The sequence below is a fragment of the Bubalus kerabau genome, chromosome 7, assembly GCF_029407905.1.
Source record: "Bubalus kerabau isolate K-KA32 ecotype Philippines breed swamp buffalo chromosome 7, PCC_UOA_SB_1v2, whole genome shotgun sequence".
NCBI classification, from domain to species: Eukaryota; Metazoa; Chordata; class Mammalia; order Artiodactyla; family Bovidae; genus Bubalus; species Bubalus kerabau.
Genome location: NC_073630.1, coordinates 10,580,056 through 10,600,622, shown reverse-complemented (window position 1 = coordinate 10,600,622; position 20,567 = coordinate 10,580,056). Strand labels below are relative to the sequence as shown.

General features: G+C 38.0%; 1 protein-coding gene across 7 annotated transcripts in view; it reads left to right on the top strand.

Moving 5' to 3' along the window:
- FAM13A (family with sequence similarity 13 member A) overlaps positions 1-20,567 on the top strand; it is a 330,402-nt gene that overhangs the window by 164,808 nt on the left and 145,027 nt on the right. For 5 of the 7 annotated variants that reach the window (XM_055587622.1, XM_055587621.1, XM_055587620.1 and 2 more), the window contains exon 7: positions 9,110-9,301. The exons of the other annotated variants lie outside the window; for them this stretch is intronic. In XM_055587622.1, the coding sequence (XP_055443597.1) occupies positions 9,110-9,301 (192 nt within the window). The remainder of the gene's footprint in view (positions 1-9,109; positions 9,302-20,567) is intronic. 7 annotated transcript variants of the gene reach the window in all.

The following is a 20,567-nucleotide window of genomic DNA, read 5'->3' as shown; positions in this document are numbered from 1 at the left end:
TCTCTGTATGACTTATTTCATTAAGCATAATACTCTTTAGGTCCATCCATGTTGTTACAAATGGCAAGATTTAATTCTTTATTATGGTTGAATAGTATTCCATTATAGGTACATGTGTGTGTGTACACACATCTTCTTTATCCATCCATCTGTTGAAGGGCTCTTAGGTTGTTTCCATGTCTTGGCTATTGTGAATAATGCTGCTATGAACATTAAGGTGCATGTATCTTTTCAAATTAGTGTTTTTATTTTCTTAGGGTATATACCCAGAAGTAGAATTGCTGGATCATATAGTAGTTCTATTTTTCATTTTTTGATGTTATATTTTCTAGAAAATAATCTATTTTAATTAATTGGCATACAAATTTTAAAAGTGAAAGTGGGCACCCTTGTCTTGTTCCTGACTTTAGAGGAAATGCTTTCAATTTTTCACCATTGAGGATACTGTTTGCTGTGGGTTTGTCATATATAGCTTTTATTATGTTGAGGTATGTTCCTTCTATTCCTGCTTTCTGGAGAGTTTTTATCATAAATGGATGTTGAATTTTGTCAAAGGCTTTCTCTGCATCTATTGAGATAATCATATGGTTTTTATTTTTCAATTTGTTAATGTGGTGTATTACATTGATTGATTTGCGGATATTGAAGAATCCTTGCATCCCTGGGATAAAGCCCACTTGGTCATGGTGTATGATCTTTTTAATGTGTTGTTGGATTCCGATTGCTAGAATTTTGTTAAGGATTTTTGCATCTATGTTCATCAGTGATATTGGCCTGTAGTTTTCTTTTTTTGTGGGCTCTTTGTCAGGTTTTGGTATTAGGGTGATGGTGGCCTCATAGAATGAGTTTGGAAGTTTACCTTCCTCTGCAATTTTCTGGAAGAGTTTGATCAGGATAGGTGCTAACTCTTCTCTAAATTTTTGGTAGAATTCAGCTGTGAAGCCGTCTGGACCTGGGCTTTTGTTTGCTGGAAGATTTTTGATTACAGTTTCAATTTCCGTGCTTGTGATGGGTCTGTTAAGATTTCTATTTCTTCCTGGTCGAGTTTTGGAAAGTTGTACTTTTCTAAGAATTTGTCCATTTCCTCTACATTGTCCATTTTATTGGCATATAATTGTTGATAGTAGTCTCTTATGATCCTTTGTATTTCTGTGTTGTCTGTTGTGATCTCTCCATTTTCATTTCTAATTTTATTGATTTGATTTTTCTCCCTTTGTTTCTTGATGAGTCTGGCTAATGGTTTGTCAATTTTATTTATCCTTTCAAAGAACCAGCTTTTGGTTTTGTTGATTTTTGCTATGGTCTCTTTTGTTTCTTTTGCATTTATTTCTGCTCTAATTTTTAAGATTTCTTTCCTTCTACTAACCCTGGGGTTCTTCATTTCTTCCTTTTCTAGTTGCTTTAGGTATAGAGTTAGGTTATTTATTTGACTTTTTTCTTGTTTCTTGAGGTGTGCCTGTATTGCTATGAACTTTCCCCTTAGGACTGCTTTTACCGTGTCCCACAGGTTTTGGGTTGTTGTGTTTTCATTTTCATTTGTTTCTATGCAAATTTTGATTTCTTTTTTGATTTCTTCTGTGATTTGTTGGTTATTCAGCAGGGTGTTGTTCAGCCTCCATATGTTGGATTTTTTAATAGTTTTTCTCCTGTAATTGAGATCTAATCTTACTGCATTGTGGTCAGAAAAGATGCTTGGAATGATTTCTATTTTTTTGAATTTACTAAGGCTAGCTTTATGGCCCAGAATGTGATCTATCCTGGAGAAGGTTCCATGTGCGCTTGAGAAGAAGGTGAAATTTCATTGTTTTGGGATGAAATGTGCTATAGATATCAATTAGGTCTAACTGGTCTATTGTATCGTTTAAAGTTTGTGTTTCCTTGTTAATTTTCTGTTTAGTTGATCTATCCATAGGTGTGAGTAGGGTATTAAAGTCTCCCACTATTATTGTGTTATTGTTAATTTCTCCTTTCATACTTGTTAGCATTTGTCTTACATACTGCGGTGCTCCCGTGTTGGGTGCATATATATTTATAATTGTTATATCTTCTTCTTGGATTGATCCTTTGATCATTATGTAGTGACCTTCTTTGTCTCTTTTCACAGCCTTTGTTTTAAAGTCTATTTTATCTGATATGAGTATTGCTACTCCTGCTTTCTTTTGGTCCCTATTTGCATGGAAAATCTTTTTCCAGCCCTTCACTTTCAGTCTGTATGTGTCTCCTGTTTTGAGGTGGGTCTCTTGTAGACAACATATGTAGGGGCCTTATTTTTGTATCCATTCAGCCAGTCTTTGTCTTTTGGTTGGGGCATTCAACCCATTTATGTTTAAGGTAATTACTGATAAGTATGATCCCATTGCCATTTACTTTATTGTTTTGGGTTCGAATTTATACACTGTTTTTGTGTTTCCTGTCTAGAGAATATCCTTAAGTATTTGTTGGAGAGTTGGTTTGGTGGTGCAGAATTCTCTCAGCTTTTGCTTGTCTGAAAAGCTTTTGATTTCTCCTCATACTTGAATGAGACCCTTGCTGGGTACAATAATCTGGGCTGTAGGTTATTTTCTTTCATCACTTTAAGTATGTCTTGCCATTCCCTCCTGGCTTGAAGAGTTTCTATTTAAAGATCAGCTGTTATCCTTATGGGAATTCCCTTGTGTGTATTTGTTGTTTTTCCCTTGCTGCTTTTAATATTTGTTCTTTGTGTTTGATCTTTGTTAATTTGATTAATATGTGTCTTGGGGTGTTTCGCCTTGAGTTTATCCTGTTTGGGACTCTCTGGGTTTCTTGGACTTGGGTGATTATTTCCTTCCCCATTTTAGGGAAGTTTTCAACTATTATCTCCTCAAGTATTTTCTCATGGTCTTTCTTTTTGTCTTCTTCTTCTGGGACCCCTATGATTCGAATGTTGTAGCATTTAATATTGTCCTGGCGGTCTCTGAGATTGTCCTCATTTCTTTTAATTCGTTTTTCTTTTATCCTCTCTGATTCATTTATTTCTACCATTCTATCTTCTAATTCACTAATCCTATCTTCTGCCTCTGTTATTCTACTATTTGTTGCCTCCAGAGTGTTTTTAATTTCATTTATTGCATTATTCATTATATATTGACTCTTTTTTATTTCTTCTAGGTCCTTGTTAAACCTTTCTTGCATCTTCTCAATCCTTGTCTCCAGACTATTTATCTGTGATTCCATTTTAATTTCAAGATTTTGGATCAATTTCACTATCATTATTCGGAATTCTTTTTCAGGTAGATTCCCTATCTCTTCCTCTTTGTTTTGGTTTGGTGGGCATTTATCCTGTTCCTTTATCTGCTGGCTATTTCTCTGTCTCTTCATCTTGTTTAAATTGCTGAGTTTGGGGTGTCCTTTCTGTATTCTGGCAGTTTGTGGTGTTCTTTTTTTTTGTTCTTTTTTTTTCTTCTCTTTATTGTGGCGTTTCCTCGCTGTGTGTGGGTTTGTACAGGTGGCTTGTCAAGGTTTCCTGGTTAGGGAAGCTTGTGTCAGTGTTCTGGTGGGTGGAGCTGTATTTCTTCTCTCTGGAGTGTAATGAAATGTCCAGTAATGAGTTATGAGATGTCTATGGTTTTGGGGTGACTTTGGGCAGCCTGTATCTTGAAGCTCAGGGCTGTGTTCCTTTGTTGCTGGAGAATTTTCTTGGTATGGTCTTGTCCTGGAACTTGTTGGCCCTTGTGTGGTGCTTGGTTTCAGTGTCGGTATGGAGGCGTTTGATGAGCTCCTGTCAATTAATGTTCCTTGGAGTCAGGAGTTCCCTGGAGTCAGGGTTTGGACTTAAGCCTCCTGCTTCAGACATATATTTTAAATACATTTTCTGTGATGTGATACTGAAGCTTAATGACCAATTCTTTTAAATATATTTGCTTTGCTTATTAACAGCCTCTTCTGATGTGTTGAGTGTCTTTATTACATTAGAGAATTTTTTTAGAATCATGTCATTTTATTCCTTCCTTTTATTTTGCTTATTTCACTTATTTAATACTTTCACAATGCCAGGACATAGTGAACCCTTAATAAATAATTAAGAACAAATCAATCAATCAATTTTTAAATTTTAATATCATATAAAAGCAGTGTCGTTTGTATGTGTGATTATAGAAAATTTGTGCTTGTAAAAATCTAGTAAAATTTAGCACATTTTCCTGTGGAAAGAGTTCAGTAATCACTAAACACAAATATTTCTGGAATTTACGATTCTGGGCTTTGTTTCTTTTCCTGATTTGTTCCTTTAGAGCTTTTCATCTAATAATTTCCCATCTGATTTGTCTGCCCTCATATGCTTGTACATACAGATATATGTTTATTTCACCAGATAGAAAATGTTCTGTATTTTTCCATCTTCCCTATGTAAGTGCTGGATGATAAAATTCTCTTTTCCTCTTTCATTATCTCGGGAAATCACTTTGCAAACCTCTCTCTTCAGTGCTAAGTAGTGTAAAATTTTGAAAAGTGAATACCTTTGTTCATTTATTACTAGTTATATCTATGACTAAATCTTTTATTTTTTGCAAGCATATTCTTTATGTAGTTTCATAAATCACCAGTAACCTATTGGAAGAATTCCTGGAATCTCTTTATGATTAATGACATATAGATTCAGTTATTTAGATAATATTCTCCTATGTTTTATGATATTTTTAAACATGTATATGCATGCATGCTAAGTTGCATACATATGTTATCAAGTAAAAAATAATACAAAGTTAAATAGTCATTTTAAAAGATAATACAGATATGGTATATCTGCGTGTACCTGCATAATCTCTTAATCTAATAACTTGGCTAATGTAACCTCTATACTTAGCCTCTTTCCAGATGCTATAACCTGCTGTGACCCCAGGCCCAGGAATGGAGGGACCTCTGTGAAATGTCTCTTGACTAGCATTGGCATGCACAGGGTAGCTGGCCTGGTCTCACTGGCCCTGAGAACCCAGCTTCCTAAGTCTAGGTCTAGATACTTGCTCGCTGACTTTCTACAACCAAAATGATCTCCTCTTGCATATCTGCTCTGCTTTGAGAAGCAGCCTGAAACCCATGCTCAGTTTAGACATTTCATCTTATCTCTTCTGCATTGTATGCCTGGGATGCAAAGTTGAAAAGACTCTGTTTCTTACCTGAAGGAACAAGCATATATACTAGCAACTAAATTAAGACATCACTATGCCGGACCGATTTTCTGATCTCAGATCTACATTTGAGTTCATTGTTGTATTTGGCAACCAACCAAATCTTAACCTGATTGCCATGATTGCCCATTAGCCCTAAAGATCTCACTGACCTTTTTGTTCCAGTTTCCCCTGGTTTATCCTGTTCAGTAAGTATGACCAGTCCCATCACAATCATTAGTGACAACTTTTGTAACAGCCCCATAATATTAATGACTTCATTTATAAAGTTTATTTCTCCCTCCTGTCACAGTCCAATGCAGCCAGAGGAGGATTTATAGGTAGAAAATGCCCAAACAGTGATTCAGGTCTCAGGCTGCTTCCATCTTTCAACTATGTCATCTAAAAAGTGGCTTCTAATCTCAGGAGTGGAGAAGGCAATGGCACCCCACTCCAGTACTCTTGCCTGGAAAATCCCATGGACGGAGGAGCCTGGTAGGCTGCAGTTCATGGGGTCGCTAAGAGTCGGACACGACTGAGCGACTTCACTTTCACTTTTCACTTTCATGCATTGGAGAAGGAAATGGCAACCCACTCCACTGTTCTTGCCTGGAGAATCCCAGGGATGGGGGAGCCTGGTGGGCTGTCATCTCTGGGGTCGCACAAAGTTGGACATGACTGAAGTGACTTAGCAGCAATCTCAGGAGTGAAAAAGAAAAAAAAAGTGTGTGCAGAGTTCATAGATACTTAACTGCCTTAGCAACAGAAGCGACTCTTGTCCCTTTTGCTCACATTCCAGAATTCAGTAACATTTGTGGGAGTCTGTAAATGTAGTTTTCCAGTGTGCCCAGGAAAAGGAAGATGAACTAGGAATTGATGAGTACATAACATTGTTCTTGCTACAGCCTGCCCTTCTGTTTGCCAAATACATTTTTTTCCATTTCTCTTACCCTGCAGAAAACACACTCAGTCCTTCTGTATGGATGAAAATCCAAATAACCAGTCAGTCATTACAATCAACTCAATCTCCAAAATATCTAGGAGACACATCAATGCTCCATCAGGTCTAGACATGGTTCTCCTTATTCTGAGACTCTGTGAAATTAAAAGACAAATTGTCCATCCTCCACACACATCCATCCCATGTACAAACAGTACTGTTTGTACTAAACAGTCCCACTCTCACTCCAGAACACACACATACACGTGCACAGAAGTCATGGAGGCACCTTCTGTGAGGAATTGCATTTCCTTTTTGTCTCTGAAAGCTGCCTTCACCTTTTAGAATTTCCTCCTTGTCATTACTCCCTTGTTAGTGAGTGCAGTGATTATATCTTCCTTAAACTACAGCTTGCCTGCTGTTCGTGGAAGTTTGGTGTCTCAGGAATTGTTTTACGTCTTGCACAGCAAAGACTTCTTTAGTTTGGCCTGATATTGTTTTGTGGTAATGGTAGTGATTTGTTGATGCTTTTGCGGTGGTGTGAGGCAAGGTTTATAGTAAACTCCTTCCAAATGTAAAAACGTGATTAACACCCAATCTGTTTGCTTTCAGTCATTTCCATGAGGCAGTTAAAATCCTCAAAGTATGTTGTTTTCTCCTCTGCCTTCAAAGCTCATTGGAATTTCTCCTTAGAAGAAACTAACCAGAATCCTACTGGCAAGGGATTCTGGGAAATGCAGTTTCCTTTCTTTACACCCCATGCCATACACAGCTGTCTTATAAAATCACATGAAATTATGTTTCAAATAAATACAATGGACTATCTGCAATTAAATTGATTCCAGTTGACTTTGTGGAAGAAATAGAGGTTAAGTCAAATTTTTGTGTAACAGAAAGTGGGTTTTAGAACAGTAACAAAAAAGGCACATGTATGAACAAAAAGATAATAATTATTAGAGGGTTGGGGATGTGTTTTAGCCATGTTTGATGACAAGAGGAGAGTGAGATGACTTTAAAAATAAACAGATCTTTGGCAGTGGATGTTACGGAAGCAACTCTGTCACTCAACAGCAGTGTGTCCTGAGGCACATTACAGAAGATTTTACAACCTCAGTATTCTAACTGATAAAAGATAATAACGTATAATAATCATCTTATAGATGTCACTTTTTGAGTATTTACTGTTTGCCGTTGCTAAGTCACTTTAGTAGCGTCCGACTCCTTGTGACCCCATGGACTGTAGCCTGCCAAGCTTCTCTGTCCATGGTGTTTTCCAGGCAAGAATACTGGAGTGGGTTGCCATTTCCTCCTCTGGGGCATCTTCCCAACCCAGGGATCGAACCAGCGTCTCTTAGTTCTCCTGAATTGGCACGCAGATTCTTTACCACTAGAGCCACCTGGGAACTGTTTGCTAGACACTGTGAAAAATACTTCTGATAGTACTTTATTAAACCTTCATGACACTATAAGATAGAAATTACCTTTATCAATCTATATTGCCTAGGTTACACTTCAGTAATAAAGCAATCCCATAATCCTGGTGGCTTACGCCTACATTTATTTCTTGCTCATGCCACCTGTCCAATTTAGATTGACAAGTGGGCTCCGTTTATTCTGGTTGCTTGAGGATCTTTTCTGACAAGAGTTCAGTTCAGTTCAGTCACTCAGTCTTGTCCTACTCTTTGCGACCCCATGAATCACAGCACGCCAGGCCTCCCTGTCCATCACCAACTCCCAGAGTTCACTCAAACTCATGTCCATTGAGTCAGTGATGCCATTCAGCCATCTCATCCTCTGTCATCCCCTTCTCCTCCTGCCCCCAATCTCTCCCAGTATCAGAGTCTTTCCCAATGAGTCAACTCTTCCCATGAGGTGGCCAAAGTACTGGAGTTTCAGCTTTAGCATCAGTCCTTCCAAAGAAATCCCAGGGCTGATCTCCTTCAGAATGGACTGGTTGGATCTCCTTGCAGTCCAGGGGACTCTCAAGAGTCTTCTCCAACACCACAGTTCAAAAGCATCAATTCTTCGGCGCTCAGCTTTCTTCACAGTCCAACTCTCACATCCATACATGACCACTGGAAAAACCATAGCCTTGACTAGACGGACTTTTGTTGGCAAAGCAATGTCTCTGCTTTTCAATATGCTGTCTAGGTTGGTCATAACTTTCTTTCCAAGGAGTAAGCATCTTTTAATTTCATGGCTGCAGTCACCATCTGCAGTGATTTTGGAGCCCAGAAAAATAAAGTCTGACACTGTTTCCCCATCTATCTGCCATGAAGTGATGGGACCAGATGCCATGATCTTCGTTTTCTGAATGTTGAGCTTTAAGCCAACTTTTCACTCTCCTCTTTCACTTTCATCAAGAGGCTTTTGAGTTCCTCTTCACTTTCTGCCATAAGGGTGGTGTCATCTGCATATCTGAGGTTATTGATATTTCTCCCTGCAATCTTGATTCCAGCTTGTGCTTCTTCCAGTCCAGCGTTTCTCATGATGTACTCTGCATAGAAGTTAAATAAGCAGGGTGACAATATACAGCCTTGACATACTCCTTTTCCTATTTGGAACCAGTCTGTTGTTCCATGTCCAGTTCTAAGAGTGAAGTGAAGTCACTCAGTCATGTCCAACTCTTTGCGACCCCATGGACTGTAGCCTGCGAGACTCCTCCATCCATGGGATTTTCCAGGCAAGAATGCTGGAGTGGGTTGCCATTTCCTTCTCCACCCATCTCAAATGTGGCCATTGTGGTGCCAGAGGAAAAAGAGTTCTGTGGGATCTTGCATTGACAGTTAAATGCCTTGCATGCGTGCACGCTAAGTCACTTTAGTTGTGTCCGACTCTTTGCAACCCCATGGACTGTAGCCTGCCAGTCTCCTCTGTCCTTGACTCAAAAATAATTTCTTCACTTCTGGTCATAACTCATTTAGCCGGAACTAATCATATTGCATCACCCACCCACAATGAAAACAGGAAATACAACTCTATTATGTGCTTGGAAGAAACTTTAACAGTACTTACCAATATCTTCATTTTTCTTCTTTCTTTATAGATGAAGGACTTCCCTATAGCTCAGACAGCCAAAAAATCTGCCTGCAATGCAGGATACCTGGGTTCAATCCCTGGATCAGAAAAAACTTCTGGAGAAGGAAATGGCAGTCCACTCCAGTATTCTTGCCTGGAGAATCCCATGGACAGAGGAGATTGGCGGGCAGTTGGTGGGATGGAAAAAAGTTGGATACGAGTAAGTGACCAACGCTTCTACTGCTAGTTTAATAGTACTTACCAATACCTTCATTTTTCTTCTTCCCTTATACGTGAGAAAATGGAAGCTTAAGAGAAGCTAGTTAATTTTCCCAAGGTTATATGGATAATAAGGGCCAGATATATTTGAACCTAGAGATCAAACTCTTTACCCTCATAGCGCCTCTCCCATTTCTGTAGTCCTCCATGGTGTATTGCATTATTCTGCCTCCATGGCAGAGAAGTTGTGAGAATTAAAGTTCACTAAGTAATTGAGGTACTGCCTAGGACATGGAGTGAGCATGCAGGGCCTTTTTTCTTCATTTTTAAAAAATTTCTTTACCCATAACTTAGAGTCCTTCTTAAGTGCAAAAGCTCTGAACTGTTTTGTAGTGACTTTATTTTCTCCATGATGACAACAGCCCTTCTCAGTTATTCACATTGGACATGTCTTGTGTGTAAAGGTGTCCTGTTGCACATGACTTCATATTCTCATCAGCCATCCTGAAAACCATTCTATATGTCAACTAAACTTTTAGGATACAGGACTTTCTCAGGCTGTCCTACCAAACTCTCAATGTAATAAGATAATTCTCAATGTAAAGATAGGCTTTAGAGGGGTATCCTAGGAATCCAACAGCCTTACCAATACTGTGGATATTGCTATGGAAAATTATAGGGTAAGTTTCATATTAGGCCACAAAGTTTGGACTTTTTCCTCAATGTGATAAATATTTATTTACTGTTTCACACTATCAGATGTAGCTGTAAAATGTACTTGTTTGTTAAGACCTCTCATACCCAGAATTTATAGGCATTGAATAACTATAAATGCTAAAGAAGTTTCTTAAAACCATCACTAGATACTACCTCAGTTCTTATAATCCTGTCATTAGCTTTACCTAGTTATTATATTGAAAAATCAATATTGAATGTTTGTTTGCTTTGCCTCTTAAAATTTTAATGGAATGAATATTAAATAAGAGAACAAAATTCTAGATGTGGAATATAACTCAACTCCTTTAAACTGATTAATTGAAGCAACTTTACTTCCTATTTTGATATATATGGTACATTGGAAATAAAATGAATTACTCTTCTGCCCACAAAATAAAAAAAATTACTGGTGTAGTGATAGTGATACTAGTATAAAGCTTTCTATTTCCAAATTAAATAGGTTACTGGTTTCATAAGCAATCTTTTTATGGGAATAGAACTTTTCTTAAAAGTTCCACATTGCATCACCTTAAATATATCTCCATCCCACAGAGAGTGTATCAGGAAATGTTCAAAAAGAAAAAAAAAAAAATCTACTCAACTAAGTAAACTTAAAATGAGACCACTATTGGACTCGCTGGGAGGGAACATGTTAAGGGAGGGATGCAATTAGGGAGTAAGATTCAAGTGAAAATAGAGATGAACTGAAGACCCTGAATAGGAGAAGGTGCTCATAAATTTAACCTTATTAAACAAATAGTGGGGAGCCACTGAAGATTTCTTTTGTTAATTTCATTGTAAAAGGAAAATTACATTGAAAAAGACAGTAAAGGAAAATAGCAAAAATCTAGCTCCTCCCTTTCTCCTTCTATTAATATAATCACTATTAGAATTTAGTAAATAATTTTTGCCTCTTTTCCCACATATATGTGAATGGATTTGAAAAATATATAAGCAATTTTATTTTCTACTATTTTCCCTTAATATATTTTATAAGCATTTTCTTTGTTAGTACAGATTTCATAATAACAGTGATAATCGTTCTCACATTATTTTATTTCAGGTTTTCGGTGATTGTAAATACTGTGAGTTAAACACTTTCCAGCATAAAGTTTATTTCTTAGCAAGAATTATGTCTTCAGGATAGATTGCTAAAAGTGGATTTACCAGTTCAAAAGATAAAAATATTTTTATGGCCCTTAAAGCCTATTGCTAAGTTAAATTTTTACTTAAGAGTTATAAAAATTTACACAGCTACTGGAAAATATGAGAGTGCCGATTGCATACATCCTCATCAGCATTAGGTATTATGACTTAATTTTTGTCTACGAGCCAAAAGGACTAAAACTAAGACTTTGTTCTAAATTGCTTACTTCACATATTGCTAATGAAATTCCATGTATTTCCGCTTGTGTGCATGCAAAGTGGCTTCAGTCATGTATGACTGTTTGCGATGGTGTGGACTGTAGCTTGACAGGTTCCTCTGTCCATGGGATTCTTAGGCAAGAATACTGGAGTGGATTTCCATGGCCTCCTCCAGTGGATCTTCTTGACCCAGGGATCAAACTTGTGTCTCTTTTGTCTGCTGCATTGGCAGATGGGTTCTTTACCACTAGTGCCGCCTGGGAATCCCATATTTCTGTATACAGGCTTACTATTGTTTACATTTCCTCTTTTGGTATCTTTCATTTCAACGTACTTATCCATTTAGCTCTCAGTTGCAATCTTAGTGTCTTTCTTAAGAAGTATGAGAATTAATTGTATATTAAAAATACTAGCAGTGAAGGTTTGTGATAAAAGAAGTGAAGGGACCAGACATAAGTGTATATTAAGATTAATCTGCATATGGTCTACTGAATAGATTTTAGAACAGAATCACCATTGAGAAAAATTCTGTATTACATTATTTTTTAAAATGATGCTGGTGTGACACTAGGCAGAGTTGTTTTTTATTCTCCCATTTCATTCATATTACAGTATGATAATGCTATACTTTTCAAACTATTTTCCCCTTTAAATTTTCATCATTACAGTAAATTTTCATGACATAAATGTTACCTGTTCTTAGGGAAGAAAGCATAGAGAAATAGTTTCTTTAGATCACAAGCTCAGGATGGAAGCATAAATTTATACTGCCAAAGTCTCAGTTTAATCTTGAGTTCTGAAAATTGGCATAATCAGAGAGAATGTAAATACATGAATTATGCATATTATTGCAAGTAGTTCTATTTTATCTTGGCCCATAGTGATTTTGCTTACGTATTCTGAATTTTGCTCACCTTCTGAGGTTAGTCCTTTTGGTCATTTCATGCTGAGTCATGTCTATTTTGATTATTGCTTCTCTTTGTCTTATCAGACATTTAGCCTCTGTTGTTGTGGTTTGCATCATTTACTTTATTTCTTCAAAATAATAATTGTCTACATTATGACAGACACTGAACTAGAAGATAAGCGCTTAGATTTTAACTTGGTAGTGGAGTTTTCAATCCAGTGAGGAACAGAGACTAACTCTCAAATATTTAGTTGCAAATTAAATGAATTGCTAGGAAGGACAGGAGCATGCACTGACAGCCTGTAACAGTGGTGCCTGTTTTAAAGGGATGCATCCAGGGAAGAACTCTTAAAGGAGGCTACATTTCTTCTGAGACCAAATGAGGAAAGAAGGGAGGTTGGGGGTAGAGAATTTTTAAACATTGTAGCAACATGTGGCAAGGAAGGACCTAAGGAGAGACAACTGAACCAAGGCTGCTTGCCGGGAGGCTGAAGTCCACTGAGAGCAGCAGAGAGCACCTTCACCTGAGGCTGAAGAAGGGTTTTGTAGGCTGTTGAGAATTGGAGCATTTTGCCAAGACAAAATGAGAAACCACTGGAGCGTGACCGTCACTCAGTCACGTCTGACCCCGTGACCTGTAGCCTGCCAGGCTCCTCTGTCCACGGAGTTCTCCAAGCAAGAATGCTGGAGTGGATTGCCGTTCCTATTCCAGGGGATCATCCTGACCCAGGGATTGGACCTGGGTCTCCCACATTGCAGGCAGATTCTTTACTGTCTGAGTCACGAGAGAAGCTTTAGATAAAGAAAACTGCAACAACATTTATGTTTAGAAAATATAAATCTAGTTTCTATGTGGTGAATAAAGTCAGGAGAGAGCAAAAATGAAAGTAGGAAAATCAGTCGAGCAGCAGTTGCAGTTATTGGAGCAATAATGTATGGAAGCCTGGAATGGATAGAGATGAGGAAGGCGGACTTTGTTGGGGTCTTTATTAATGACCTCACTAGAACTGGGTGATGGATTTGGTGTGAGAAGTGAAGGAAAGGCAATTGGCAAAGATGGCTCTCAGGTCCCTGGTCTGGGGAACCAGCTGGCTGGAGACCATGTACCTGATGGTTTGAACCCCAGATCTGCTGCATGCTCTGCAAGCTTTCTGCTTTAGCATCTCAAGCTTCCAAATAGATTGTGGTTGGATATAGGTTTGGAGCTCAGGAGAGGTCTGAACAAAGGTACAAGATTAAGATTCATTAGCATGTTTTTGGAATATGGTGCATAAAATGAGGTGTCAAAATCTTCCCTCTATAATAATATGAAAACTAAGGAAAGCCTAGTGTAGTAAATTTAAAAATGTATTCTTTGCTTAAAATGTCAACACTGCTGTGCCTGTATTGAAGTCATCGAGAAATTGTGTAGGTACCGAGTAACCAAGATAGAACTTGTATTGTAAGAGGGTGTGTTGCAGAGGGAACAGCACGTACAAAGGGAAGCAGATAGCATGCATGTTTATAGTCTTGCAGTTTAGAGGATACAGTGTGTCTAGGGAAGTGGCAGGAAGTATCTATGGATGTGCAGAAATAGTCTGCTGCAATTTATATGATGTCAGAGAGTTTGGATTATAGACTATAGGAAGCAGAAAGCCATAGAACAGTTTTTGTCAGGGAATAAGATCAGGTCAACAGAAAGAATTAAAAAGGAGGAGACTCATGAGGAAGCTACAGTCCAAATGAGAACTGGGAAGGGCCTGACTAATGTGATAGGTAGGGAAGGAAAGTAAATAGATAAAAAGCCTCAGGACTTGGTACAAGGCAAGGAAACAGAGGCATGCCTTCCAGATGGACATTTTCTTCCAGATGGACATTTCAAATGGACATTTTCTGCCTTAATCAAGGTGAGAACTAGAAGAAAAGGAACTTACTTGAGGGCTGGGAAGCTGATGAGTTTAGTTTGGGTCTTGTAGAGTTGTGGCTATTTGGGGAAAATGTAGAGGGGTTCTCTCATAAAATGCTAAGACTAACAAAAACATATTTTGACTAAACATTCATACAGGCTTTGACAGGGCAGATACAAGCATAACATCATGTTTATTGATTAGGCCTTAGCAAAAAATTAAAAGACTGCCTGTGAATCATTTTTTCAAGATCAGGAAATGGAGACAAGACCACCAATTTGGTGTTGACAATTTTAACATACCTGGCAAAATCTATCTTACCTTCTATGTTTGGAAATTTTGAAGTGATTCTTGGTACAATAAAATGTAATTATATTCCTTAAAGTTTCAAAAAGTTGGTTTTCAAGAAAATCTCCATTTTGTGTTGTCCATTGAGATATCAGTTTTCTTTTCGGTTAACTGTTATGGTTTGTTTTTCACCTATAGACCCATAGTATTGATGGGTACAGATTAGTAGATAGCTTATTTTGTTTTTAACATTTTGTCACATCTACTTTTTCTCTCCTTTTTGAAAATGATTTTCAGGCATCATGTTTTCAACATATATCTCATAAAAACCCAAGGACATCTTAATTCCATTATTGCACTGAAGAAACATAACATTGATAAAATAAATATAGGATAATTTTTAGTCCTTATTCAAATGTCTTCAGTGGTACCCCAAATGACTCTAAAGTCCACCACCTGACTGAGGATCCAGCATTGAGTGTACTGTCATATATAGCATTGAAGGTGAAGGTGAAGTCACTCAGTCACGTTCGACTCTCTGCGGCCCCATGGACTGTAGCCTACCAGGCTTCTCTGTCCATGGGATTCTCCAGGCAAGAGTACTGGAGTGGTTTACCATTTCCTTCTCCAGGGGATCTTCCCAACCCAGGGATCAAACCTGAGTCTCCCGCATTGGAGGCAGACGCTTTAACCTCTGAGCCACCAGGGAAGCCTAGAACAGTCATCCTGCCCTTTTTTTTCTTTCATGATATTGGCATTTTTGACATTTTTGAAAGACTCTTGAACAGTTGTCATGGGACAGAACAAAGGTGGGCAAACCAGTTCTTTGGTCAAGACCCACCACTTGTCTTTGTAAATAAAGTTGGATTGAACACAGCCACACCAGTTCACACAACAGAAAGTTGCATAGCTGCAACAGAGACTTTATAGCCTGCAAAGCCTAACATGTTTACTATCTGGGCCTGTACAGAAGACGTTTGCCAACAGTTATTGCAGAATGTCCCATAGTTTAGTTTTATATCACTGTTTCTTCTTCTAGATAGAGGGTAAACTTTTTGTTGTGTGCTCTCCATTGTGTACCAGAAGCATAGAATGTCTGTTTCGTTATTTGGTGCTGAGTTTGATCACTTGGTTTAGGTGGTGTCTTGCCAGATCTCAAGTTAATCTGCCAGTTTCATGGTTGCTACTAGGAGACATGAGACTCCTAAGTTTGAGATGAAGGACACCTTCTTATTTCCTGCAGTAGCAATGTTTTTATTGTTCAGTCTCTAAGTCTTATCCAACTCTTTGTGACCCCATATGCTGCAGCACGCTAGACTTCCTTGTTTTTCACTGTCTGACAGAGTTTGCTCAAACTCATGTCCATTGAGTCCAATGATGCCAGCATTTTTTTATGCTAGTTGCCCAAACTCCAGTTCCCACACAGTGATATGAAGAGGTTCAGAGGGATGATACCTTAGCAGTCCACTGTGTTACCAGATAGGTGTTCTGAATTTAGGGAACCTAACTCTTTTATAACAGGCAGTAAGGAGACTGCCCTTTACTCCAGAGGGAGAAGCTATCTCTGACTTCCAAAGCTTTAAGGAAACCAGCTTTTGCTCCAGTTGCAAAATCTATCTAATCTTCCAAGACTGTTCATTATACAGACACCTTGAAAAGACGATTTAGAACAAAGGCAGTCAGTGCTTTTGTTTAAGACATGCAGGAACATGAGAGACCTATAGAGAATTCTCTCCTTGCATTACTGTTCACTGAAATGAGAGAGAACCTTTTGTTGTAGCATTCCCAGGAAAATTCCTGAGGTTCACCGTCACAAATTACTGTGGCTGGAAAACAGGAATATACTAATTGACTCAGTCTAGGTCACATGATTCACCCCAAGCCAGGAGAGGAGTCACCTTCTTGGGAACCCCATTGCACACCAATAGAAATTGGGGACATTGGCAGAGGAGAAGCGGGGATATGAGCATTGTGGAGGCAACCCAAAATTACTCATTCCTCATACTCTACTGAATATCACAGTTAAAATGTGAAAAAGATATGAATGTAATCTGGGGCATTTTATTATCGGCAAAGGTTAGTGTCTGAAGACGTTTTGGCCCAAAACTGTTTATTGCCCAAGTCTTTCTTCCACCACTGTAGCTGGAATAAGTATTATAAAATGCTTTGTTCAACACTGTGTACTGAATAATAGTCAGACCCTTTAGCACAGTACACTTGCCTTTAGCAGTGTGACTTCAACACAGTCCTTCAGCCTCAGCTCTTGCCCCCACTTCTTTGTACTTGCTCCATGCCCAGGCATTTCAGGTTCCTTATTTTGTACCTTTGTTCCTGTTCCTATTACCCTGTGAAAGGCCTTCTCTCCTCACCACTATCTGCCTCAGGCAGAGTTGATTGTGTGCCCTGTATATATTCTCAAATAATAGTGCATATATTATACATCCTTTATAGCTCAGTTGGTAAAAAATCCACCTGCAATGCAGGAGACCCTGGTTTGATACATGGGTCAGAAAGATCCAATGGAAAAGGGATAGGCTACCGACTCCAGTATTCTTGGGCTTCCCTTGTGGCTCAGCTGGTAAAGAATCTGCCTGCAATGCAGGAGACCTGTATTCAATCCCTGGGTTGGGAAGATCCCCTGGAGAAGGGAAAAGCTACCCACTCCAGTATTCTGGCCTGGAGAATTCCATGGACATATAGTTAATGGGATTGCAAAGAGTCGGACACGACTGAGCAACCTTCACTTCACTTCACTTCACTTCACTTTACTTAACAATTTTTTCTAACATTTATCATAGTTCATATGTATATATTCATGCAGTTATGTGATTAGCATTTGTCTTTCCTACTATACCACAAGCTCCAGGGTGCAGAAATACGTCTGATTTATTCCCCCTCATTTATTCCACCTCAACTTACAGATGGAAAGTTGCTCAGTAAATATCTGTTACTATTGTATGTATTTAAAAATATAAGAGGCAGGGTGGCATAATAGTTAAGATTGCTGGCTCCTTCGTGAGGTTGCCAGAAATTCCAATCCTAGATTCGTCGCTTTATTAGCAAGGTGACCTTGCTAATAAACCTTAGCAAGTTTAAGTTCTCTGTATCTCAGTTCTCACCTTGATAACTTGAGAATAACAGTACCTAATTCATAGGGTTGTTTTTTAATTTAAAAAGGGGAACTATACATACTATATTATGCCTCCTACTCAGTAAACATAGCAGTTAGCTCTTACTGCAGTTATGCTCATTACTGGAGGTAGGAGTCTGTGTGTCTGTCTCCCTGCTAGATACTCTACTTCTTTAAGACAGCAGCCAGCATCACTAATGATGCCAGGACTTAACCCGAGGCCCAGCATGTTGTAATTGTTCAATAAACACTCATTGAATTGCATTGTTGTCAAATTTGAAGAATGCTGTCTGAGATTAAATCACTAGGTTAATTTGGTAATAGTGACATGTTGTCCCAAGTTCTGCAGTCCTTTATTGTATCTGTTAATTGTTAAAATTAATAGCTCTCACATCTCTCATTTATTATGTGCTTATTCTGTTCTCAGTGCTAATGGAATGCGAATTATCTCATTTAATTTCCATCACGTCTTAGGAGGTGTAGGTTTTCAATTATACAGATGAGACAGTGCAGCTTTGGAAAGTAGACTTGCCCCAAATCATGTAACCAGCAACAGGAAGAAATATGTAGAATTCAAAGCCAGTTTCTTCCCCAGAAATGAATGTGATGTAAAATAAAATACTTATATTTATGACAATGAAAATGGTTTATAATGTATTGAGAATAGGTATTTTACTAAAACCAAACAACCCAGTGACATCTTCCAGTTTGTTGCACTGAGCTGGGCCATAATGGAGACTTCTGCCAAAAGGAAAGAAACTCCACTGACTAGATCTTGTTATTCCCAGGTGGCTTTGCGGATTAGGGTTCATTAGTTTCAGAGTTTGGCAAAAGGAGTACAAAACGTTCCATCAGCTTTCCTTGTTTATAGTAAGACCTCTGTTTAAAGAAAGCTTGGACTACAAAGAGCATTTTTTTTTTTATCCCTTTAATCATTTTTTGGCAGTCATGCTCACAACACACATTGACAAATACGTGCAGATAGAAGTTGCTGCCCTGCTCACCGAAACAGCACCTTCAGAAAGAGCCTTAAATGCAATATTCTGTTCCTTCACTGTTTTTGATGTGGGAGGTGCTTTCCCTCCCCTGAAAAATGTACCTTTAATTATGAATTTATCATAAAAACACAACCAGATCGCTTGATAATTACTGTTCACAGACATGGGAGAAAGAATTATACTAGAAGTTTCCAGAGGAGGAAGCTCATCTGTTGCTGAACAGTATGAGAAGTCTTACAACCAGGTATCCTGCAAATACGTATCTTTCCCTGGGGAGTTAGCTCTCATTTTTTTTGGAGACACCTAGGCTGGGTTGGGTTACATGCCCCCATGTTTATGCCTAGAAGAATAAGCTAATATTTTTTATTTTTTTTTCTTTTATTTATTTATTTTTTTAAATTTTATTTTTAAACTTTACAATATTGTATTGGTTTTGCCAAATATCGAAATGAATCCGCCACAGGTATACATGTGTTCCCCATCCTGAACCCTCCTCCCTCCTCCCTCCCCATACCATCCCTCTGGGTCATCCCAGTGCACCAGCCTCAAGCATCCAGTATCGTGCATCAAACCTGGACTGGCGACTCATTCCATATATGATATTATACGTATTTCAATGCCATTCTCCCAAATCATCCCACCCTCTCCCTCTCCCACAGAGTCCATAAGACTGTTCTATACATCAGTGTCTCTTTTGCTGTCTCCTACACAGGGTTATTGTTACCATCTTTCTAAATTCCATATATACACGTTAGTATACTGTATTGGTGTTTTTCTTTCTGGCTTACTTCGCTCTGTATAATAGGCTCCAGTTTCATCCACCTCAACTCACCCATGACATTATCAGAAGACATTTTATGTTTGATTAGTATTTTGGTGACCTCATCTGATTAGTTTTCAGAAAACAGACTACTTTTGAAAAGTAACTACTTTCTGAAAATATTACTTTTTTCCACTTAAATATAAAGAACCTGTAGGGGAAAACTGTAGTCTTAAATAGTTTATAAGTAAATCTGTCTAACTAATTCATTGGCTGTGTTTTAGGGAGGGAGAATAATCAACAAAATAGTTTATAAAATGTTTTCAGAAATAAAATACGATATTAAACATTTATTATTTATTATATTAGTATATACGTATACAATATAATGTTATAAACATTAATATTATATTAAATATTTAATAATCACCTATTATATGTCAAAGTTATAGGCAGAGGAGGCAACAGTGTGAAAGACATACACTCAAGTGTCACTAGAGACTGACAGCAGGTAAACAATCACTTGCAACATGAGAATAAAGAAGCTAATATCTGCTTGCTTAAAATCTCAACCCTCTCTGAAATCAGCAGGCTGCTCACTCCTTGCCTACCCCAGCAGCTGAACAGAGCTAGAGAAACCCACAAAACTAAACTTATACCCCACTTAATTTTTTTGTTGAGATTTGTTGACACATAACACTGTACTAGTTTTAGGTGTACAGAATTATGATTTGAGATACATGCTGTTTGACCCTGAACAGCACAGGGTTGAACTGCTCAGGTTCACCTGTCCATGGGTTTTTTTTTTTCCCCAGTAAATACCAACAACAGTACTGCATGATCCATGGTGTGTCGAATAACTCATGCAGTACTGCAGATATAGAGGGCATATGGTAAAGTAAAACTTGAATTTTCATCAGCATCTCTAATCCTCTGTGTTTGTTGTTCAAGAGTCAGCTGTATGTGTTATGAAGTGATTACCACAATAAGTTTAATTAATATCCATCATCACATATAGTTACAACTTTTTTTGTTTATTGTGATAAAAACTTTTAAAATCTACTTTTTTAGCAACATTCAAACATAGAGCACAGTATTATTAACTATTGTCAGTACATTGTACATAAAATCCTCAGGACTTATCGTATGCCTGGAAGTTTGTATCTTCGACCACATTAATTAATTTTACCTATTTCACCCACCTGCTTCCCCATTC